The 26,052-nt window shown below is 35.1% G+C and overlaps 1 protein-coding gene across 2 annotated transcripts; it reads right to left on the bottom strand.

The window, feature by feature from the left end:
- Window positions 1–2,051: 2,051 nt before the first annotated feature.
- LOC126706832 (calmodulin-binding transcription activator 2) lies at window positions 2,052–23,382 on the bottom strand. Of its 2 annotated transcripts, XM_050406385.1 has the most exons (13): window positions 23,197–23,382; window positions 20,768–20,887; window positions 18,231–18,346; window positions 17,898–17,986; window positions 16,963–17,005; window positions 15,732–15,909; window positions 15,489–15,614; window positions 15,072–15,379; window positions 11,347–11,883; window positions 10,056–10,750; window positions 8,931–9,501; window positions 7,805–8,128; window positions 2,052–2,473 (listed from the first exon to the last, which is right to left on the bottom strand). In XM_050406385.1, exons 1-13 carry the CDS (start codon window positions 23,234–23,236, stop codon window positions 2,351–2,353), a joined length of 3,270 nt encoding a protein of 1,089 aa, XP_050262342.1. In that variant the 5' UTR covers window positions 23,237–23,382; the 3' UTR covers window positions 2,052–2,350. The 2 variants fall into 2 exon arrangements, with proteins under 2 accessions (XP_050262342.1, XP_050262343.1); XM_050406386.1 differs by lacking the exon at window positions 23,197–23,382 and having other exon boundaries at window positions 17,898–17,995; window positions 20,768–20,809.
- Window positions 23,383–26,052: the final 2,670 nt, after the last annotated feature.

Below are 26,052 nucleotides of genomic sequence, written 5' to 3'. Positions count from 1 at the left end.
TTTGCTGAGCACTTGGATAATGCCTAGAGAAAGCAATTTGTCCTGAGCGTTTAAGTTTTCCCAGGTAGCTAGCCAAAGAGTCATGGCATATTTGTGAAAGGATTTTTTGTGCCAGACAAGTTTTCGGGACGAATTTGCAAAATAACACCATTTTTCAAACAATTTTGTTAGTTAGCATGGTTTCCAAACTATTTAAAAAATTAACATCTTGACTCTCTTAGGCTCAAGTTCACTGTAGAAACTCGAGTCTTTTAGAGACTCGAGTTCCATAAAAATTATCCCTGTGGAGACTCGAGTTCCCTAAACCCAAAGAGAAGCAATGAAACTTAAACAAACCCAAAGATTAGATAAGAAAACGAAGGAACATCAACAAACCCAAAGACCCAAAGAAGAAAAGCCTTTGCCGCTTCCTGGGTTGAGTGAACCTTCGCCGTCAGGGTTTGATCTTCGTTGTTTGGGTTTGATCTTCATGGGTTTGATCTTCGTGGTTCGTGGTTTCTGTGTGTATCTAAACTCTGTTGTTGGAGTTGAAGTTGAACTTGAAATGGGTTTGTTTGTTTCGTTGTGGGTCTTTGGGTTTGCTTGGGTTTGTTGATTTCGTTTTTCTATGGGTCTGTCGAAGTTGAAGTGATTTGGTTTCTCTCTAGGTTGAAGTTGAAATGGTGAATCATGCCAGCAACTTGAGTCTATAAAACTCGAGTTCCACTCTGCCAGCAACTTGAGTTTATAAAACTCAAGTTCCACTCTGCTAGCACATAGAACTCGAGTCTCTAAGACTCGAGTTGCTACAATGAACTCAAGTTTAAAAGACTCGAGATGTTAGTTTCCTAAATAGTTTGGAAACGTTACTAACTAACAAAATTGTTTGAAAAATGATGATAATTTGCAAACTCCCTCCAAGTTTTTGCCAATCTTTTGGGTTAGGCTCTTGTGACAAATACATTCCCAACTCCCAAGCATCCTTGGTGGAGAACTTGCCATCAATGGAGACATTTAGAAGGAACTTTGTCTCGAACCAGAGGCCTACGTCCTAAGTTTCCCAAGTTTTCTCTAGGCCCAAGAACATTCACCAAAAATTATCACTTCCCATACTTTTCTACCATTTATGAGATAAATTTGATCCAAACTTTTCTACCATTTATGAGATAAATTTGATCCAACTAGACCATACCAAGCTACCATCGTCAGTGCCAAGGTATCATAGATGCTTAAAGGCTTTCTGCTTTTGGATTCCGGCTTCGTTCCATGAGTAGTACATGCTACTTCAATGTAGAGCCCACCCTCTTTAAAAATTTGAATCAATTGTTACATGTAAGGCTGTCCAAAAGACCCGGCAACCCACTTAACCCGGCACACCCGCCCGTGACCAACCCGCCGCCACCCGATCCGACGACTCTGGATCCGATCAGATTTCGGCCAGATCTTGCCGAATCTGACCAGATTTTGGCCCTGGTGATAAACCTGAGACCAACCTGAATCAACCCGAAACCAACGAGACCCGAATCGAAAAATCCAACCAGATCTCCAGGTCGATTTCGGGTCAAATTTTTATCCACCCGCCTCATTCAGGTCAAGTCCGGGTTGGGCACAAACCCGACGTGGCCCTACCCATGGATAGCTCTAGTGACATGGTGTTTTGTTTGTTGGAACTCAAAAAACACTTTCGATCAGAGGTGTGTTTTAATTTAGGTGGGTTTGGGGTAAAAAATTTACTGATTTTTCATTTTTTAATATAAATTAAGATCACTCGTCATTTAAAAAGTGACACTCATTTTTAAAACTTTAAAGACTAATAGTGCTCATTTTAAACTTCAAGAACCAATAGCACTTAATATGTAAACTTAAAGGACCAATATTATAGTTTCGCCTTATTTCCAAGCAAGAATACTTTCTGTTTTTTTTTTTTTTTTTGGGAATGAATATCATAATTTCAAACATAGTACAACAACAGAACCGCATGCTATAAACTTGGGAATAACAATGAATACTACACCAGCCCCTTTACAAAGACTGAAAATACAAATAATAATCATGTTAAAAAAAGTGCAACATGAAAAATAAAATTACTTCTTAAAATTATGTAGCTGTAAACCAATATTGTCAATTATAAACAAACTACAGAGTAAAATTAAGTCCCTTTAAGCATGAGAAGACAATGTAATCACTATAATAACTGTGCAAAGTAATGTTTCTTCTCAATACTATGTAACCCTGCTAGAAAATCATGAATGACCTAATAAATTAGACATCCTATATACAGAAATATGAAGTTAGAACCTTTATAATGCTGCAACTAAGCCAGAGATCTACAATACAGGAGGGGCTCATGTCAGAGAGCCATGGCAAAGACTTACTCAAATGCCATAGACATAAAACTGTCATCTTCTACATCTTCCAATAGTGTATCAATATCAATCAGTTCCTCATCAGCAACAACTGCTTCTTCTGAACTATTCAAAACCAGATTATATGCCTGCCAAAATTGTAGTGCAAAAAACATCCAGTCAGTATTTACAGACCCTGCTGATGAGAAGAGATAATCTGGCAAACCCATCCAGTTTGATTCCAACTATATATATTCAACTCTAAAAAAAAGTTTCAATACTTGTCTAATGTTACACAGCATCCTGTCAGGATCAAGAGGGTCACAAATACATCATTTTAGATATTTTCCCCCTTTTCATAGATGATTTTTTTTTTTTTTTTTTTCGATAGCAAGAATCACTATAAGAAAGCCCCTGGCAGGTATTACCACACATATCTTCAAACAATTTCTAATAAATAAAGTAGACCTAGAATATTATAATTTGATAGCATCCAAAAGTTTTTCCTAAAGCAGGCATGACAGTTTGGCATTACATATTCACCCAAAATCGGAGAAGAATCTTAAAAATAATATAGAACAATTTTTTTTTTTTTGCAAATTACATAAAAGTTTTGAATTCTAAATGCTTTACATCCACCATCAGATTGTATTTTTGGTCCAGAACCATTTGCAAAAATGGAACTCCCTAGAATTTGCAAGCCATGCACAGAATGACATTCCATTGTCTAATAAAATTCCAATAACTTTATAGGCTTTTGAGATATATATAACAGGAATTTTATTGATTAAAAATTTTTAAAGAATACATAGGGAACAAATAATATAAACCAGCTACATACCCAAAAGTTCCCCTAATAAGATGAAAAAAATAAATACATCTATGAAATCATACATCTTTGGTGGTCTATTCCCATCCAATAGAAAAAGGACCCAACAATGAGACTTGAGTCTCTCCACAGATATCTTTCCTTCAAAGGTCCTCCTATTCCTCTCCCTTCAAATATGCCACATCATCCAAAGATGAAACCATGTTCCAAAGTCTAATTCTAAAGTTTTGGAGTTATGTCGCCAATATAGAAGTAGATTCATCATTTTAGGCATGAACCATTTTATTCCAGAAACTACAAACACAAAATCCCTTAACTCCATGGCCACAGGACAATGCAATACAGAACCTATTTTCGGTATGCTTCTTTTGCACATACAGAATCTATTCACTGCAACCATCCCCCATTCAATTAGATTATCCACGGTAAGAATTTCCCCAACACCAAAACCACAGTCCATACCACCTTCATAGGGGCTTTCACTCTCCAAACTACCTTCCAAGCAAAGAGTTTGACATAGACCCTCGCAGCTCCTCATTATAAAAACAGTAAAACAACTATTTAATCCAATTTCAACTACACCTTTCTCCCCAATTCCACACGGATTTGAACTAAGTGTAGCAACAACAAAAAAGGGAAAAAAAAAAAAATTGAGAACATCTACCCATCTAGATCATGACTACAAAAGTGGGATCCCAAACCCCACCATTATTGACCTCAATGTAATCAGATATCACATTAATGTTAGCATCTAGCTCAAAAAAGCTCAGGAAACAAAGATGACATATCAGTATCAGTGCACCAAACATCATGACAAACTAACTCAACTTTCAACCCCATAAATCTAGAAAATGAATTCCACCATCCACTGAATGCTCCCAATCCATGTGATATGTGAACTGGATGCCAAGTCCAATTCTCGGTCACCTTCCCCATATTTTACTTCCACCAATCTTCTCCATAAGTGATCACTATCGTGAATAAATCTCCATAATCCCTTCCACAGCGCATCAGTTATGTACCCAAAGTTCTAATACCCAATCCTCCTTTGCATAGAGACGTGCAGGTAATACTCCACTCCCCTAAATGTATTTTTTTCTCCTCCCCCAAGCCACCCCAAAGAAACTCCCTCTACAACTTCTTCACTCTATTGGCTAATTAACTAGCATAGTAAAGATAGGCACAAAGTAGATAGGTAGCTTTGTCAAAGTAGTCTTAATTAAAGTAATTCTATTCGCATTTAAAAAGTCTAATTTCTTTCAACCCACCAATCTCTTCTCCATCCTCTCTAATTCTATAACTCCGTTCCAAACAAAACTAGCCTCAAAGAACAGTCCCTATAAAAAGCCAAATAAGTCATAGGTAAAGAACATACCTTACAATCCAAAAGTACCTTCTCAATCATCTTGCTAAGAATTTCCAAAGCGGTAACAGGTCTGCTTACCTTAATTCCTTTTATATATGGAAGACGACCAAGGGATTCCCATTAATAAGAATCAAGAATCTAACACAAGACATACATGCTGATCCAAGTCCACTTCTCCCCAAACCCATATCTCTCAAGTACATGAAGAAGACTGTCCCCAATTAACATGTTCATTAGCCTTCTCAATCCAGTTTGCATATGACTCCCTATATCTTAGCATGAACTCTACTATCCAATCATTTAATTGCAGTTAACATAAAATCTAGAATTTGTATCCCTCCAACAAATGGATCATGTGAGTCAGATACGAACTTACCTACTACCCTCTTCAATCCAACACCTTGGACAATATTTTGTAAAGGCAGGAATTTACTGGACAGAAATCTCATGTTTGATGCACCCGATTTCTTGGTAATGAGAGTGATGAATTAAGTATTGAGCTAGGAAGCACTTGCATGGATACGGGCATGAGTACGGTATGGAAACACCACAATTTTTGAAAAATTAAGACATAGGTACAGCAGGGATACATATATTAATTAATTTTATACATATAATTTCAAAGCTTACAAAAATTTTTTTATAACAAAAATAATGTTTTTTTAATAATTGTTAAAAATTATTTTAAAAGCATATTAAACCTAGCCACTATGTGTGTGTGTGTGTGTGCGCGCATGTGTCTACTGTCTACCTAGATAATTGAAAAATAATTGCAAAAGGATATAATTACCTGGCTTGACGGGCAATGGATTTTAACTCATAAAAGACAAATTTGAAAAGAAGCTATTCACGTGGGTGGGTGGAGATAAATGCTTCACGTGTGTGTCAGTGTGTGGCCGAAAAAATAAAGAAAGCAACACAGACAAAACAAGGGAAAATGGCAAAAGGGGAAAATTGCAAAGGAGAAATAGATCTGGCCTGAGCGATAAGAAGAAGAAGAAGAAGAGATTGCATTAGAGGAGAAAGAAAAGGGAGGAGATCACATGAGAGGAAGAAGAAGAATAAGAAGAAGAGGGAGGAGATCACGCAAGAAGAAGAAGAAGAAGAAGGAGACAAGGGAGGAGATCGGCATGAGAGGTGCATTTTAGGTTTTCAGCTCTTTTTTTTTGGCCCAAGCCGTGTCCCAACTGTGTCCCGCAGTGTCCATCATTTTTCAAAAAAAAAAAAAAAAAAAAAAAAAACAGCTGGGACATGCGTGCAGCCATGTCCAACACGTGTCCTGTATCCCTGCCATGTTGGACACAGGCATGGCAACCCAAATGTCGTGTCCTTGCTTTCCAAGTATTGAGGCCCCTCTCAAAGGTACAATCATATGAAATTCCCTGAACACTTCAATTCTTTGGTCTTCCTTTACCACAACACATAAACCCATCAAGACCTAGAGCCTTAACCCAGTTCCTACTTTTATAGCTATAAAGACTTCCTCTTCATTCTCCATCCATTTAAGTGTTCATACTTTTATAGCTATAAAGACTTCCTCTTCATTCTCCAACCATTTAAGTGTTGCAAATTCAACGTCATCTACGTTTAGGCTGCATTCCACCTGCTCCTCATACAGTTTCTAATAGTATTTTATTATCCCTTTCTTAACTTCATTGTCCTCAATCAACGATGTGCCTCCACTTTTGACTTAATCCATTAGGAAGGAAAGTCTTCCTAGTTAAAAAATTAATTGGTAAACCTCATCAAAGAAATATAAATGTATTCCATGCATAAAATTCAATGTTGCTCACCCTTTTGTCCGACTTTGATTCACAAGACATAGCCAACAATATTATCACCCCAATCATTGCTATGAATCAATGTTATTAATTTTCAGCAATATTATAGTCCCAATCATTGCTATGAATCAATGTGAAAAATTCCATTCCAGTTAGTTAACTAATACAAATCACCTCTCTATTCCATCTCATTCTGAATTCCAGCCCATTCCAGTCCATTTCGCTGGTTTTGGTCCAGTCCACTAAATTCTGCCCAGTATATAAATTTTGGCCGGTTCGTAAACAAATCATATTTTTCCTAAACCCATGTTTTTCATTACTTTACTCACATATTACATTTTATTATTATTAACAATGTTTTTTTTTTTTGTTTAATTACATATGACATTTTTTTTCATTAAGAATATTTTTTATTTATTTATATATTTACTCATACATGACATATTATGTTATATAATGATGACATTATGAATGTTCATTATGTGAAGAAGACTTATACATGTATATAATGTTAGCGATAACCCTAAAACAGTAGGCATAATAGACCAGTATCGAAATATCTCATTCAAAATGAATAAACTGGAACAGCTACCTGAACAGAATTGACAACTTTGCTATGAATAACAAAAAAAGGGGGCTTCAACACGAAATTCTGGGACTGCAAGATATATGAGATATTTCAAACATGAATGATACTCAAAAGATTATGACTTGCGAGAGGTCTGTAAAAGCCCCCTATAGAAAGCAGCTGATCATAGCGGTGGCCTTTACATGGTGATCTCCCAATAATCGAACAAATAAGCAGCCAAGCACAAGAAATTAACTTCCATATGGGATAAACAAGCCCAACAACAATGACAGTATTAGAACATTCAACCCAAAAGCTCAAGTTGATAGATGGAGAGACTCAAATAGTATCTTTACTTATATTAAGGCCCATAATCAACTAATGTGAGATTTTGCTCTTACCCCTCTCACTTACAAGCCCAACAAATAGGCATAATTGACCCAAAGATGGATACAGATCTAAAATAACTGGGCCCAACTGACAAACAAATGCATAGAGGCCTGGCACTTGGAGTCCAAGCATAAGAAATTAAAAACTCTGATTAACCAACAGGCACAACAGCCTAAACTATTTGAAAGCTAACCAACAACATATATTAAGAAGACCATATAACAACACTCCACCGCACGTGTAAGCCCACTTAATTCCAGCATATACCAACACTCTTATACTGTGTTAGGGCACCAACCCAGAAGCTTAAAACTATTAGGTAAAGAGATCCAACTGGTATATAAAACATATTAAGGTTCACACCCAATCAATGTGACTCATTTAACTTCAAGCATATGACAAAAACAAGTGAGCTTCCATTGCCAAACCATATATGAATTATATCATTTTGGAAAACTAGCTTCTTCTGGAAAATAAATTTATTTAAGTGGATTCATTTTTCATTCTTAAATGAATAAGTAAAAACATTGATATAAATATATATACCTTGGTTTCTCGAAACCCTTCAACAGCAGTTCGCAGCCTACTGTATTGAGCCCGAGCCTCAGGATACTGAACCATAGACTTCACCCTAGTGAGTGCTTTTTGCAGCCTTTCCTCTGTCTGTTTCCTACCATCCTTAAGAAAATCATAATCATCCTCCTTTGATGGAAGATCTTGAGGTTTGGGGTCCTCAGTTCGCGCATCTGATCGGAATCCCCGCAAACCAATTCCCTTGCGTCTCCAGCGTAATATAACCTTCTCCAGAATCCCTACAGACCAGATGATTGTTCTATATTTCTTCCTCACCTGGTGTCCCCTCACATGGGCCTTCACATCATAAAATTAAGAAATCAGTACCAATCCATAATTGATGGCTTACAGGTATATATGGAAGAAGTACACCGGATGGCATAAAAGTATATTCCAAATGCTTCTGACCATATGTCTGAATTCACATTTTAACATCTTTTGTTTTCCTAGGTAAGTTGCATTTTAGCATCATACAATGGGAAAAAAGGGATAAAAGTATCTTCTTTTGGGGCTTGAGCATTTTATAATTGACGTTTTTGAGATCCTCATATGATGGAGAACTGCTTTTGGGAATGCCCCTTGCTTTACTACATTCATAGATTTTCTAGATTTGTTAAATGTCAGATTGTAATTTTGTAAGTGAACCTTACATCTTGATGTTCTCTCCTTTGTTAATAAAATCTAACTACTTAACAAAACCTAAAAATAAGTCATTTTTATAGTCTAATGGGAAACATGATAATATATACATCCAAAGATGGACACAACCTTAATTCCAAAACATGTTCATAGATTGAAAAGAAGCTAACAACTTTTTTTTTTTTTTTTTTTTTGATAAGTAAGAAAAAAGAAGCTAACAACTGATTCCATGATTTGCAAAATTTAATTGTGTGCAGAAAATCTGATTACACCCTTTGATACCCAAAAAAGCCCACAAATTATCTCATTTATAAAAGACTTCTACTTATTTTTCTAAGCACTCTGGCCTCAGGGATTACCATGTAAAAGTTCAATATTTTGAAAGGGGAGGGGGGGACCCAATGATGACAATAGCAAGATCCCTTAGAACTCAACAAAGGGAAAGGGTAGCATTTCGAACCTGGATTTTAACAATTCTTTGACGGATTATTAAGAATTCTTTTCTTTTCTTCCAACCACGAAACTTCTTCTGTATTTGTGTTGCAGCAGCATGGACTACCCCATCACTTTGTTTAGCCTTGCGTGTCTTGGCAGCTACAACTGAAAGAGCATGTTCATCAGACAATCTAACTATATCATCATCATCATACTCAGTGATCCGTCTCCTCTCCAATGAATGCATCCTGAACATTAGATGTATACGATCTGCAGCTAGTGTGGCATTAGAGACAGCAGTAAGTGAATCCCTGAGCGACAGTGCCTCTGGTATGTCACCATAATTCGCAGGTGTTACGGTCTGTTCTGAAACTTTTTGTCCAGAAACTTCTGTTCTAACTTCATTTGGATCATTCATTTCTAGGGATTTGAGGTAGCTAGTCAAAAGATGTTCTGCAAGAAAACCAGAGATTCCTTTGTGTCCATTTACACCTGCCAGGTCTGCGGGTGTTCTACCCAAAGGAAATTCTGGAGATGGATCTGTCAATGCTCCAGGAGAAGCACCCAGAGAGACTAGGAACCCGACTGTCTGCTCTCTGAATTTAACAAGGATTCAAACATGAACACAACAGGTGAAATATTAGTTGTTCTGAACCTGATACAGACCACACAGCACACAATACAAATTGCAATTCAGTCCTAGCCAAGTAACTAATGCAATTACTTTGGATGTTTTGAAAAGATTTTATTATAGTTTTAAGAAGTTTATCTGCATATGAACAAAGGAAAGCAATGTACAGACTTAGAGCTTGAAGGATTATATATAAGAGTGAACTTAAGGCTTTTGTAACCATATAGCATGCAGGCATTCTAGCCTACATATGTGATTCCACAAAGAGAGAGCAACAAGAGGGATGTCTTCATTTGACTTTCTGCAGGGACAACAAGCCTATTAAAAACTTTCTTTTCTAATGCTGACTATATGGGGAAAGACTTTGAAAATTGCATTACCTCAGTCCAAATGGGTCAGGGTGGGTAGGCTAGGCACAAAGCCAAAAGTACATAGGTTTATTTTAGAAACATAGAATGCAACCACATCCATAGAATTTAGTAAAATAAATAAGTAAGAAATCAAAGTCATAGTTCTTGCCTGCCACAGTATGCAGCCCAGTGAAGGGCAGTCCAACCATTTATGTCCCGGAAATTGATACTAACTCCTGATGTTACAATTGGTTTTATGGCCCAATCATAACCTAGGGCAGCTGCTAAATGTAGCACACCTTGCCCCTCATCATCTAATACACTTGGACCTTTGCCATCTTCAGATACTTTATGGAGTAGCCATGAGTACAACTTTTCTTTCATCAGAACTTTAAGGAGATGCTCCTTCACTTCATATTGAGATGGATCATTCTGTGAGATTGGCTCTGCCATCTGGTAATACTCCTCTTCCTCCTTTAATGAAATAACCTTACTGATTAAGTCTTGTTTCTCTGGAACACCTTCAACAAAATGACTTGGAGGGCTGACAGATATAAGAGACAGTAACATCTCAAGTCGCATATGAAGAAGCATTTCAGTTGTAGCACCACCATAGATAATGGCAACGTCTATGTCTTTAATAGAGCCAACTCTATAGTCAAATTCTCGTACTTCACTGCAAGCTAACCTGTTGGAACATGTTACATAAAAAGGGACACGCCCAACACTGTGAGGTGGAGCACGGCAACAAAGAACCCCAATAGCTAAAACTACTGCAGGAACCTCCACTTCCCCAAACATACATGACCAGTTACATTTTGCTACCTCAGGTAGACTCTTCAAAAATTTTCCAATAATCAGAACCTGTTTTATATTGAAGAAAGTAATAAGTACTAAGAAATACAGCAATTATTTTTCTTTCACAGTCACACAGCCACTCATCAAATCTCAATAGAGATGGCAACATTATGTGGGATTTCAGAACATTTCAGAAACAGTAAAAAAAGAAAAACTTACACAATTTATTGAAATATTTTGTGAAGTTAGGAAGCAAAGTACTTGACTTAATTTGGAAACATTCAATAATGCTTCATAATGTAATACAAAATTTGTTTGTGTGGAAAAAGCAGCTCATATCTGTAGTTAAAGCAAAGAAGATTTCCCATTACCATATTATAGGAATATAACAATTCGTGAGTAATGCACAATGGCACATACACATGAAACTACAGATTTGCACAGTATGAAATTAATCTATGCACCTTAATAAAAACGTAGTACTATTTATTAATTAGTAAAGAAAGGACAAAACATGGTTGTGTGTGCGTCTCCGGAGCAGTTAAAATCTCACTATTCAGAAGGTTCGTTAAGTTACATGCAGTGCAAACAACTTTTTTCTTTTTTCTTTTTTCTTTTTTTCTTTTTTTTGCAGGGATACTATAGTCAACATATGTTCATACCTCATTCTCTGAGTCTGTGTATGCCCACTTCGGTGAAAAATCTATAATACTGAAAAACTGGTCCTGAGAGATAGAGGGGCTCAATGAGGAATCATCAACTACATTTCCACATTCGACAGTGCTCCAGGATATACCAGATGAGGTCTGCATATTCAAATCATCTACATCTCCAAGTTCTTTTGAAGCCCACCGAGAAAAGCTGTCAAGTTTCTTCAAGCCCTGTTCACCATCGATTAAATGCTTTTTCAGAGTCAAAGCATAGTTAATATTTCCTTCTGTAGGCATATCCATTTTGGAAATTGATTTAATTGAACTCTGAGATTCTGTATTTGTAAGCTCTATTTGATGCTTGTTCCGCACAGGCTGCTCATTTTGCTGAACAGGTTGGGTAGAAAGCGGCTCAGTACCATTTCTCATAATTGTATCATGAGCTTTAGAGTCAACTAATGTGGTGCCCGGATCATATGCCAATTCCAAATGTGATGACTGGTCAGTAGGCCATATGGGTAGTTTTACTGAATTGTCTCCAAGAGGAATCTGGAACACCAACATTATAAAATGAGCTTACAAACAATTTTAAGAGATCAGTAAACATTCCCACCGCCCCTCCCACCCCTAAAAATGAAACAAAAAACCAAAACAATGATTAAGCTATTAAGCACATCACCAAGATACCTATACTAAAAGTGTATATTAGCAGTCATTAAAACCAGTGGTATAGGTGGGTAACAGTAGCGGCTCCTGGACATAGTTATCAATAACTAGACTGAACCAACAGTCTTACTGAATACTAATTAAACTGTGATCTGATTAGGATCCAATTCAGTATCTTCAATACACCGGCCAAGCTTAAAAACCAGTCAACCCTTAGATTTGAGAGGAAAGAAGAAAAAAAAAATCCAGATATTCAAACTAAGCAGCCTGGACAAATTGTGCAGATGTCACTGCACATGCTAGTCTATCAAGATACAAAAATCCACTAGATTTTTAGCTGACCACTATTGTATAAACTTGTTGTAGTATTTTAAAATTAGCAGTTCTTAGAACTGCGAGTTTGTTAAAATTAAAGGTTCTTAAATCTATGTTCAATAAAATTTACCATTTGAGCTTTCTTTTTCGTTAATAATTTTTTTTTTTCCATTAATTTGATGATCTAATACAATTTGTTTCCCTTCACTCTTTTTAAAAACACATTTTAAAGGAAAAATTTCCCAGTTAAGTCCTAAAGAAATGACACAGATCCATCATGACCTGAATAACCACCTCCATAAAGGCACAGATCCCTCTTGCTCATCAAATTCTTCTTCATCATTTCCATCATTAGGAGGACAATTTTTCTCCCCAACATGTCCATTTCCTATTAAAAAACAGGCTCAAACCAGTAGAAAGATTGTGAAATTCGAGCAGCCAATTGAGTAAGACTTGAAGCTCACAACCATTGGAGGTTAAACAAGATCAATAAAATGAGTTGAGTTAAAGTACCATGCAATATTAGGGTTAGGAGAGAAGAAAGGAGAAAGAGAGAGATTGATTATAGACAAGGATTAGAGCTTCATCAATCAGTCTCAAAAGAGACTGACGACTCAGATAACGTGGTCACCCGAGTTTGGTGACTGCAATCTTGAGGTCAGTGCAGATGTCATTATACAGATGCAGAACCACACCTCTGTCACCAGATGACAACCTCCAGATTGTTTTAACGCATACTAAGGACTGGGTCAAGATTTGGAATGATGCTCTAATTTCAAAGTGAGTTGTAAAAATATGAAATATCAAGGTAAGGAGAGAAGAGAGGAGAAGTGAAGACTGGAGAGAGAGAGAGAGAGAGATAGAGAGACTAGAAAAAAAAAGGTTCAGGGCTTCATCAACCAGTCCCTCACCTTAGCACATATTTATATTAGAGTGATATTGCAAGATTACAAGAATTCCCTTACACTAGTATAAAATAACAAGAGTAACTCTAACAAATTATATGTTACATATGAAGATTTGAATACATAAAACCAAAAATTCAAAGCCGTGTGATAAAATGTTCAAAAAGAAATTAAAAAACTAAAGAAACAACCAGAAAAGGCTTAAAAGTAAATTTGACAACCACAAGAGTGTGCAGGCAAAATTTCAAACAATCAAAAAATAATTAAAAAAAACCATTACTCAATGACTAATGAAAGTAGTCTGAAGAGGAAACATCTATGGCCACCTGCTTGCACTTGACAGCCTAAGACTTTTACCATTGCACCAGAGAATGGCTCAAAGTCATATCCCAAACATCTCGCAGGTGAAATAAGTCAATAACTAGAATCTTACCTGGTTTAAACTTTGATAATGAAGGAATACCAGTAAACAGAATAGTCTACTTCCAGTCCTTCATGTATTTATTATTTAGTTGAAAATTGGTCCATAAACATGAGATAAAAGATTTTTTTTTTTTTTTTTTTGATAAATAATAAGTTTCATTGATATCAAAAAAGGGGCACCCCAGTACGCAGGTAGTGTACAGGGATCAACAAATCAAGTACAAAAATTACAAGGATCAAGAAAAACAAGAGTAGAAGGGAATGATTGGTTTCGCAAAGTAGACAATCAATCCAATCAAGTTCTAAAAGAAAAAAACTTGAGGTCTGGTATGGATCTCTCACTATCTTCAAAACACCTATTGTTTCTTTCCCTCCAAAGTCGCCACATTAAACAATGGGGAACAATTATCCATATATGACCATTTTGATGATGACCAAACCGGCCTTGCCAGCAAGCGAACCCCACAACTGACTTTGGCATAACCCAACTTAATCCAAATAAACCCAAAATCATAGACACAAATCCATAGCAATTGGACAAAGAAGAAAAATATGGTCAACCGATTCACCATTACACTTGCACATATAACACCAATCCAATATCCGAACCTTCCTTTTTCATAAATTGTCAATTGTCAAACATTTCCCCAAAGCAACAATCCAGACAAAGAAAGCCACTCAAGAAGGGATCTTCTGCTTATAAATTCTTTTCCAAGGGAAACAAAAATCATTGGAGCCCACTAGAAGATTGTAAAAATCATTAACCTAAAACCCCTTATTTCTATCTTGTTTCCAACTCATTTTATCCTCCCTAAACCCCCTTACAGAAGAGCTATTTATGGTATCCATGAAGCTCATCACAGCCTCCAATTCCCGATCTGGAACACCCCTAAAGAAACTTACATCCCAATAAAAGACGCCATTAGTGAACTTCATAAGTTCAGCCTTGCCTCCTTATCTCAGCAAATTTTAAACAGTTCATGATAGCTCACAGCAAGAGGTGTCTCCCCACACCATCAGTCTTGCCAAAACTTCACCCTCAACCCATCACCAATATCATACAGTATATAAAGAGACAAGGAACTCCTTTTAGTTAGACTACTAAGAATATATCTGTACAAATACAACTAAAACATTATTTTGCTTTACCCTAGCCAAAAGAATAGTAATAAAATAGTTATAGGCAAAAACACCAAAAAACATCAAAGAAAACAACCATACCTTCCTTTCTACTCTTCTTTTTTGGAACTTTAAACTTCTTTATAACTTCTATCTAATTCTCATGTTAGACACTTTTTTGGGCAGGAAAATAGAATAGTAATCTTTTGGGCAAGAAAATAACTGTAAAAAATCAACCTTTTCTTATGTTGTGTGAGAGATAGATGTAGACATGCCAATAGTACAGATAGAGGACTGCAAGATCATTACCTGCCAATTTGATAGGATTGGCACAAAATTTTGAAACTCCTCTTTGACAACACTCCCACTTGCTAAAAGCCCACCTAAAGTCATATTTTCTTCCTCAAGGACAACTCCAATAGAGGCAGGTTGGGAGGAAGATGATGATACATTAGAAGGTACAGTAGAATGGAATCCTCTTGTAGAATGTTCCAGGACCTCTTCCCAGGATGCCAAATCAATTGTTTTTGAAGTAATATCATCACTTTCTCTGGATCTATCTGTCCAAACGTGAGAGATATAATTTGCTCCAGGAATTGATGACAGACCATGATCATCTGGTAAGATTATCAAGCATACAATCAGTTATCTTTGCCAAGTTGTTCAAAATCCCATTATTAAGAAAGGAGGATGGGGAAAAAGACAAATATAAAAAAACATGGTTACCTGCAGAGGGATGCGGAAAATATGAATTCAACACCCCAGCATCCGTCCTGTCTCTCAGAGGACCATTCTCCATTGGCTGCGACTCGAGAAATGAGCGAGATGTCGAGCTTGCTTGGAAAACATCCTCTGCAGAAGTTCACATGCAAGGTTAAAAGGTAAAGAAATTTTCAGTATCAGTCAAGATCAGGGCAAAAGGATGAGCAAACGATGAAGCCTAGTAACAAAATCAGAGGCAGAAATTACCAGAATCAACATCTTCGTATAACGATGTCAGAGAACTGGCTGGGCTTGGGGAATCTGTACTTCCACAAGGCACTCTATTATGATTTGGGGAAAAGCTAGAACTCGGGGGGCTATCCTTCTGGAAAGTTGAAGTAACCTCATCACTCTCTTTAATGCCTCCAATATTTGTCCTGCTACCCTGATGGAAAGATAAGTCCAAAGAACAAATTGTAATAAAAAATATATATATTATATTGTAAGAATAAATCGTAAGTAAAATATATATATATATATATATATTATATTGTAATATGTCCACTACACTTCAAATTTAATATTTTGTTCAGGGGGAAAAAATACTAAACATAGAGGAATCATATTTTCAAATTTGGGAAAAGATCTGAACCACCACATTTAGATCAGTAACTGAGGCTTAGGATTTAACTGATTGGATTATTCTGTGTTTACAAGTGGTTCCTCTGTAAAGAGTGAAGATCCTCATTCAAAGAGGGGCAGTTGGTCATTGAAGTTTGCTAAGTCTAAAACTCCAACATGTTGAATGCACACAAACCCCATTATCCAGAAGGTGAATAGTTAGCAGGGAAAGGGCCTGAATAAGCTTTTTTCCCTACAACTGTAGGGTTATTCCATGACATGACTCTCAAAATAAAATTGGATTGCTCCCAGATCTGTTCTGTCATCCTACCCAATAAATCATATGATTCATTTCCCACAGAATCTTATGCATCTACAGATTTGGTTAATCACAGATACATATTAATCCCTACCATACTGAAAGGACTAGAATTATTGGTATCAAGACAATAGCAATTCATACAAGCTACATCTTATAATCAATAGTCTAACCTAATCGGTATCAAGATTTTTTTATTTTATTCAAAACATCACAGAGCATACTGTACAACAAATCTAAGTGAAGTTCTCCTACGTCATAAAAAAATATGATGTTTTATTCATACAAACCCTGTTTTATTCCCTTCTTTGGCGCCAGAAATTAATGATGTTAAAAATACAAATTCCATGATCCAGCCAAAATAATCCACAGAAAATCAGTGGATCTGAGCTCAAGTTGCAAAACCGCTACATTGAGAGTGGTAGCACCCTAACCTAAGCAGTTTAGGTAACCTAGGTTTCAAGCCCTTCAGAAAACCTAATATGAGAAGTTAAGAACAGTGATAGCAATGACAATAAAAGCAACAAAAGAAGCAATAACAATGAAGAAGTAGATTACCTTAACTTCCAAGTAGTGGACAAAAACTATGTGCATCAAATCCCTGCAAGAATCAACCGGCTCAGAAAAACCAAAGACAAAAAAAATAGAACATGATGTCTAATTTCAAGCAACTTGAAGCTCTGAAACTAAACTCAAGCAAAACCATACAAACAATGTAGCGACTAAATATAAAAATTTCAAACATACAACAAATTCTATTTAATAATTTGTGTCAACATGCAGAACAAAGAAAATGTTGAAAGGAGAAATTGGGAGATCAGAGGTGAGAAAGGAGAAAATAATGTGAAAAATGATAAAATGAGAGAGGAAAATACGAAAAAGCAGCATCGCATATTCCAAGTGCAATACAAGATAAAGTATAACATATATATATCCTTAAGCATATCCATATTCATGCTTTCCAACAATCTTCAAAATGATCCTCAAAAAACCTCAAGCTATAAGAATATATAAGAACGTTAATACAATTAAGAGCACCTAACTCCACCCTAACAACCACCCACCCTTTCATATTTGGTTGAGGCATTTTCAGAAGCCTGCTGTGAGGCCCACAACAAACAAGGCCTAAGAGTATGCAACTAATCTCTCAATCTTTGTTAGTAAGAAAAGGTACCAAGGTGAGGAAGCATTCTTGTGCAGGTAAAGGCTCTAAAAGGAGAAGACAAGCTCTAATAACATGGATAGTAGCAGAGATACAGATAAAAGTCAATCAACAAAGTCCATAGGAATAAACCACGCACTAACATCCTCAAAGCTGACCATAATACATTGTTAGCAAGTTTTGCCTTAATGATGAAATATGCATTTTCTTTTGGAGGATCCTGTCCAATGGTTCAAGTGTTTAACTACTCCCAAGGTATCCAAAGAGGCAAGGATAAGACCTCAAAAGACGACCTAGTAAGAAAGTGAAATATAAATTAGTTAGTACTTACTGTTCAAGCATCCAATAACTGCGCCTTTGAAAGTTTTCATTCTCTTCTCCATGGGCATAATAGCAATGTAGCACATCAACGCTCCCAACCTAAAATTGCTTGAAGTATGTTACCCATCAGAACCTCGATAACCTCTAAAAGTGTTGTATGAACAATCCTTTCATCAAAAGAATCTCCACACAATAAATATGAGTAAAATAACATATGCATACTAAAATGATTAAATATCTAATCAGCCATGTCATAGTCATTTAGGCATTTGTGTGAGTTACACAGGATCAATCACAAAAACATGAACTACACATCAGTAATTGACCTTTTTTGCAAGCTTACCTTTAGCTTCTCATGAGCCTCCTTCACAGTCTTTCCATCTTTTTTCTTCCTCCAATTATGTCCGTCCTTTCTAAAGTATCTTAAAACCTTCCTATCAAAAAGAAAAAGAGAACCACCTGCACAATTGAAAACTATCACGATTTGACTTTTTAAAAATATCTACTTAAATTGAAGCAATAGATGATAAATTGTCCTTTTAATTGAAGACAAAGTTATAGCCTAGCCAACTAAAAAACGAAATAATAAATCATCCTTCTTTTATGAGTAATAAAACTTTTATTAAAAATCAAAAAGCAGACCATTGTACACAGGATGTGTACACAGATTACAAAAAAAACCAAGCACCAAAAGAACAAAAGTCAAGCATCTCAAATGTGTGACCAAAGGAAAATAGATAGGCATTCATCCACTCAAATAAAGATTTGAGAAGAAAAAAAAAAATTAAGATCAGGCATTGATTTCTCCCGTCCCTCAAAAGTCCATGCATTCCTCTCATGCCAAAGGCACCACATGAGACAACATGGGATCACACTCTAGATCACATGACTTTTGGGTCCCAACCTTCAGTTCCAGCTATTGAGGAGATCTTCTACACCCTCTGGCATAACCCACATGACCCCAAATAATGTGAAAATCATGATCCATATCTCATAAGCAAAAAGTCTCTTTGCAATATCTCCAACATCTCCTCACAAAAAGTCTCTTTGCAGCTTTTCTATGTTATAAGCAACACTCTTAGGAATAGGGAATAAAGACAAATAATAAATCATCCTATGTTCAGAGCTTTCTCATGACACTCTAAATTCTGTGTTCAAAGTGAAACAAAAAAAGATTTAGACACTGAACATTGGGAATTAAAAACAAACCTTTAAGAGCAAGAAACAGATTCCCAACACTAATATTTGGTAACACAATGAATGATAATATTTCCAATGCCCAAACATTTACTCCATATAACTTTAACATACTTTTGAAATAATCCAAGAATTATTTTTATCTTAAAAACAATAATATGCTCAATGCCCAAACATATACTCCGTATAACTTGGACATACTTTTGAAACAATCCAAGAGTATTTTTATCCAATAATAAGGAACATCTGAGTATCTTGCCAAAATTAAGAATATGAATTTCCAAACAAATGGATCGCTAGAGATACAGCAATGGATTAGCATGAAAAATAGAAGCAATCACATCTAAATTCTTGTAACTATTTTTTTTTTTGATAAGTAATAAGGATTCATTGATATCAAAACAAAGAGACACCCAAGTACACAGGAAGTATACAGGGGTGAACAAATTAAAAACGAATATTACAAAAGTCAAGTAAATCCAAAATAGTAGAAAAAGGTTGGTTTCTCCACACAGAGAACCAGTCAAATAAGGTTCGGAGAAAAAGAAGCTTGAGATCAGGCATGGAACGCTCAACGTCTTCAAAACACCTAGTATTTCTCTCCTTCCAAATACACCACATCAAACAAAGAGGAACGACCTTCCAAATATCTCCATTACGATGGCGACCAAAACGACCTTGCCAGCAAGCAAAGCGCCCAACAACAAACAATGGCATGACCCAACTAACTCCAAATAAACCAAAAACCATATCCCATAGCTCCGAAGCAACCGGGCAATGAAGGAAAAGATGGTCAACACTTTCACTATTACACTTGCACATATAACACCAATCCAAAATGCAAACCTTTCGTTTCCTTAAATTGTCAATTGTCAGACATTTCCCCAAGGCTACGGTCCAGACAAAAAAAGCCACTCTAGAGGGGATCTTCTGCTTCCAAATGCTTTTCCAAGGGAAAAACTGCTCACTATGGCCAACAAGAAGATGGTAGTATGCACTAACCGTGAACCCCTTACTCTTACAAGGCAGCCAACATCTCTTATCCTCCTCGATTCCCCTTACAGGAGTGCTATAAATGGAATTGATGAAGCTCCTGAAAGCTTCCAATTCACGATTATGCACCTCCCTACAAAACTAAATCTCCCAATGGAGGACTCCATTGGAGTACCTCATTAGATCTTCCCTATGTCAGACACAAGTTTCTGGGGCCAGGGCAACTACCAATTCCTGGACAGCATATGACACTAGCTAGAATCTAATGTTAGATGACGAGACAGGGCTTCCAAACCCATTCAGAACAAGAAGTAATTCACCATCACATGAACCAAGAAGATAAGAACCAGCAATACACTGTATTTACGTATCTAGAGCATAATAGTATGTCTGAGGATTAGCTTGGACATCACAAGTAATTGTATGAGCATAAGTCATGACCATGTGAACAAGTATACTTGTATTTCACTTAAAAATTTTCAACATAAATGTCTACTGACAGTAAAACCAAATTACTAATCCACTACCAATAAAACTTACAAGCACACAGAAAGTCATAGAAATCATGATGAAATACTCAATGTAAATTCATTTAATCTAGACAAAATACACTGCACATGGAATCATGATGCCAAACAAATCTTAATTTTATTTCCAATTTTTTTTTTGTAAGATTTACAAGAATCATACTTATGGGCCTGTTCGGAGGCTCTGATGCAATTTGAAACTTCTGATAATTACGAAGAATTTCACAAATTTCTGCAGGTCTCAACCATCGATTTTGGGCTTCTGTCAGTATATGTTTAATATCTGCATATAAAATAACAGACTGTGAATTAAAAATGTGTATTCCCAAAGTAATATTTAGATGTGAACTGTCAAACATAGTAACTGAAAGAAAGTGCCTAGAAGAACATCTATTATTAGCGTGAGAAAATTATCTCAAAACTTGAGGAATTGTGTGTTTCAAAGCTAGAGAGTACAAAAGAGAGAGTTGGCAAGGAAGAAAATCAGAGACAGAGACCTCCCAATCTCACCCACACAAATAGTTGAATAATGTTCAGACTGACTTGATGAGTAAAATTAGGCATTCCCACAAAACAACAACAACAACAAAAAACCCAAACTCAAGCCAATATGATGCACTGTAGACGTATTGGACACCGAAAATACAATCTGATATATATCAGAGACTTGATATACTATCTTAGAATCTGATCCATATCAGATTGTTTTTCGTGTTACATGTTTGGACATTTGGATATTTCAGGGTTAGAACCTTGATATCACGATTCACCGGACAGAGTCATGACATGACATGAGACAGACACCAGTGGCACTAAAAAAAATGTCCTAATGTGTAACAGGAAAAACAAACATAATTGCAAAGAATGGGAGAAGAGGTTGAACAGAGGAAGAAGCCTAAACAAGTCCCATTATTAACTTATTCTAGCAATTTAGCCTGAGGATAAGTCCAAATCAGATACTGCTACTTAGAAAAAGAAAATTAGTTGGTGATTGTCCTTCAGAACAGCGTTTAATATTAAAGCTCAAGAGCAACTGAAAGTTAAATTATTCCAGTGGCTTACACTCCATCACTAAATAAGCCCTAATAGCTATGCAACTAATAACGTGATTGTGTGTTTTGTTCCTACAGGTTACAATGCTTTAAAAACTACTCCTTTGCAGAAAGAGGAAGCTCTCTACTTGGAGTATAGTGGTTGATACTCTTGAAAGTTATTCATGAGATTTTTCCAGTTAGAAGGATTCATTTGGAATGCTACTGTTCTACTATGTATCATGTAGACCATTTGAAGGGAGAGGAACAAAGAGGATTTTTTTCCTGGTCAACCGTAAATGATTTTGATTTGACCAGGCGTAAAAATAAGGAAAACATTTTGATTTGACCAGAAAATGTTTTACGTCAAAATAAACAGACCTTAATGGTATTAAACATTCCACAGTGCAACTAAGTCTTACTTTTGAGATCAGTGTATGTGTGGATGCTTGCTTGTGGCTGCATCTAGATTTTTTTTTTTTTTTTTTTTTTTTTTTGATAAGTAATAAAGATTTATTGATATAAAAAAAGAGACACCCAGGTATACAGGGAATAACATGGGTTTCTCCCCTTTGATAACCAGTCCAGTATGGTTCTAAAAAAGAATAACTTGAGATCAGGTAGAGAGCTCTCCCTGTCTTCAAAGCACCTACTATTTCTTTCCTTCCAAATACACCACATCAAACAATGAGGAACAACGATCCATATATATCCATTCCGATGGCGACTAAACCAACCTTGCCAGCCAAGGGAAAAAATTATCACTATGGCCAGCTAGCTAGAAGATGGTAATATGCACTGACCACAATCTAGTTTTCTTCTCTTTTAGATTTAATAGATTGATTGAATTTTTTGCATGCATTCTTCCCTCAATCTAATAAAAAAAATTATTTCTTACCCATTTAAAAAAAATAAAAAATAAAAATTATGGCTAGCTCTGCAATTCCTTTCTCACTAGCTCAAAAGCCAAGATTCAAATTTAGTGAAGTTCCCACTTTTTCTTGTGCCACCTCCCAAGTTAACTAAATTACAATAATTCTTAATCTCATTCTTCCAAAGTGATATCATGAATGGTTTAATCAAAAGCAGAATTAGCTATATTGTTGAAAAAACCCAAAAAGGGGAAAAAAAATACACAACAACAACAATAAGAAAAAGCAATAACAAGATCCAAAGTAATCTTTTTTATCCTTAATTTTTCAATTACTAAAAAAAAAAAAAAAAAAAACTTATTCACACAAGCTGACCAGCATGCATGTTGTAATCTATAAATTTGTTATAGTAAACCACTCAGATACAAATTAATCCCCATTTTTCAGATTAATCTTTGAGAAGTAATGCAACTCAATTAAATACCATTAACCATTAAACTAATAATACTAAGCTTAGTTAAAGCCCCAAAAAAAAAAAAAAAAAAGTCTGCAAAACCTAAACGAAAACGCTAAATCTAAAAGGTAATCAAAGAAAAAAAAAAACCTAAACTCATTGAAATGAGAAAATACTGAAGGGGATCCAATGAATAAAATCAGCCATAAATAAAAAGAGAGGTGAGAAATCAAACCTAGTCGAGGAGGCAGACCGTACGATCCACGCTCCGCCATGGTTTAGGGAACACTCAGAGAGAGAGAGTCTTGATGGAAACGAAAGACTTCTAATGACACTGTTGAGAGAGAGAGAGAGAGAGAGCGCTCTTTTTGTTTCGGTTTTTCTTTCTGAGTCAGCGTGCGTTCCAAATGACGTGAGTAAAAGTGTAAAAATCCTTGAATGCAAGATTTCTTGTTGTATTTTAATTTTGAATGCTTATCATGGAAATGATGATTATGGAATATAAGTCATCACCTATATTTTGCGTGTCCCACTTTACACGTTTATTTAATCATGAATTCATGATATGATATATATAAATTTAGATTTTATTTAGAATATGCTTATTTTGATAAAATTAAAAAAAAAATTACTGAAAGTATTATAGATAAAGATAAAAGTTAGCTAAAATAGTATAATGGGACCCATGAATAATATCAAAAAGTGCAATGAATCCCATAAATAGTAGTAAAAATAAATTAAATAGTAAAATAAGTTGGCAAAAATAATTTTTGTCAAACATACACTTAATTGTTTTATAAAAATTTTTAGTAGTTTAATAATATGTTTTTAATTTTTAAACAATATTACATACATTTTTATATACTTTTTCATCCACACATATTTCTAAAAAGTAAAAACATCGTTACAAAAACAACGTTACCAAATAACCCATTACCGACCATAAGTTTTTACAATTAACTAAGTATAAAATGAAATATTTTAGGACAGATAATATTTATTTATGATGATACACCTTTAAAGATATTCGGATAACAAGCTCGATAAAATTGAAGGACACGCAATAAATCCGGACTTCAAAATTCCATCCACCACATTATTCTCGTAGGAATTTACGTAGAATCTAAAATTTTTAAATTTATAAAAAAAAAAAAATTTTAAAAATCTACCATAATGGTTTTGGAATGATTGTTTTTGTAGGTGGGTGGTTTTGATAATAAAAGTGGAATATTTTAGATTCCGCTAATGAAAGACAGCGCAGAAGTTTCAAGTTTAGGATTAGAAAGTCAAGAATGACGTTTGAGTTGGGTGAGTGATGTTTAGACGTGTGGCAAATTTAAGGAAAGTTCAGGGAAAGTGGTTTCCTTTCCTTAATTCCTTCACCAGTTGTTGTCGCTATCTTTTTTTGCCCTTTCCACTTCGCTTCTAGCTAGATCTTCGGGTCAAGTCTACCAACCTAAAAAGCTTCGCATCTCTTTAATACACCATCTCCACCGTTTCCTCCAACCCACACGGCACCACTCTTACGCGGTGTTTTTTTTTTTTTTTTTTTTAATAATTCGATAATAGGGTGTAAGAAGAATATAAATTTTCTGTCTCATTTATGCTATACAAATCATGATATGCTGTGTGTTTTTATTTTTTATTTTTTTTCATTTCAAATTTTGGTTATTTTATAAGTCAGCTAAATTTATAATAAATTGTGATTTATGGAACATAAATAGAACACAAAAAATATGAAAGAGGATTTGTATTCATATAAGAGAATTTGAATTATGAATATCTCTAAATGTTTTATTAGAAATACTCAAATATCATGAAATATGTTAGTCCTTTTGGTTTAAGTAAAGAGTATCTTGATGAAAAATGGGAGTTTTTTTTCTTACTTGGTACCATGAAAATTAGGAATGATAAATAAATATAAATAAATAAATGGGGTGGGTGGAATGGGGGTATGCTCATTGGTCAACCCATTTTAAGGCCTAAAGAGGCACTTAAATGGAGCATTTTTCTTATATTTAAATTTTAATTAAATAATATTTATAATTTGATTTTTTTATTTAAAATCTTTTTCTCATGCTTTTTGAGATGCAAAATTAGTAATTATGTGTTTGTGTTCAAATTCCACTAACATTTCCTTAAATTGGTAATTCATTTTAATTGAATACAAATTAAATTTACAAATAAATTGTTCAAGAAATTAACTAATTTTTTATTAAAAAAATGAATAGTTTTTTATCCTAATTAGAAAAGAAAAAATAACATGACTTATTCTCCTAGTTACAACCTAGAAAAAAAATTACATATTTTACTTTCCTAGTTACAACCTATAAAATAAAAATTACATAAATAAAGAACCGGTTTAACAACCCAAAATCTAAATTCAAAGTCTAGGTTATAGAATAATAAAGTGTTAGGCATCTATTTCACCTAACCCAAAAGCCAGGTATTTTATTATTTAATGTTCATATCATATTGTGCACAAATAATATATTCATTTTTGTTATTATTGATGACGTATTTTATCTACCCTTAATTTTATTGAAAATATTTTAAATTATGGAAAATCTCAAAAGTCACACATTTATTTGTAAGCCAAGGGAATCACAAAGACTAAATTAATTTGTCCTAATCATATGGTGAATTAACTGATTTTGTAAATTAAAAAGCCAAAATTACAAAACTACTTGACCTAACATTCACCAAAGTTTAACCAATGGTCAAACATGCCTAAAATTCATCATGAAACACTAAAGGTGTGTTTGGATACCGCTTATTTGCTGAAAACTGAAAATTTATTACTGAAAATACTGTAGCAAAATATTTTTTTTATTGCGGAATAGTGCCATGGGAAAAGTGCCACGCGTTTTTCATCACTTGGCTGGTCCATGAACAGTGCCATGGGACCAACCAAGTGAAACGCAAACGCACACAGAAAATCAACTACACAAATGCACACAGAAAATCAACTACGCAAACGCACACTAAATTTCATCTTATCCAAGGATGGAGCCAAGGCCAAGGGGCCCAAGCCCCCCTGATACTAAGAATATTTTTAGTGGATATATATATATATATATATATATTAAGG

This window comes from Quercus robur, chromosome 11, assembly GCF_932294415.1.
Source record: "Quercus robur chromosome 11, dhQueRobu3.1, whole genome shotgun sequence".
Lineage (NCBI taxonomy): Eukaryota > Viridiplantae > Streptophyta > Magnoliopsida > Fagales > Fagaceae > Quercus > Quercus robur.
Note: the sequence above shows the minus strand (reverse complement) of the source record. Positions and strands in the feature narration are given on the sequence as shown.

What these genes read in the sequence shown, in the direction of transcription:
- LOC126706832 (XM_050406385.1), bottom strand. Translation starts at nt 23,236, where the DNA reads ATGGCGGAGCGTGGATCGTACGGTCTGCCTCCTCGACTAG. An exon ending in GCCTCCGAACAGGCCCATAA is followed by an intron (nt 18,347 to 20,767) that starts GTATGATTCTTG and finishes TCAATTGTGCAG; the next exon opens with GTGGTTCTCTTTTTCTTTTT. An exon ending in AAAGAATTGTTAAAATCCAG is followed by an intron (nt 8,129 to 8,930) that starts GTTCGAAATGCT and finishes TATGATGTGAAG; the next exon opens with GCCCATGTGAGGGGACACCA.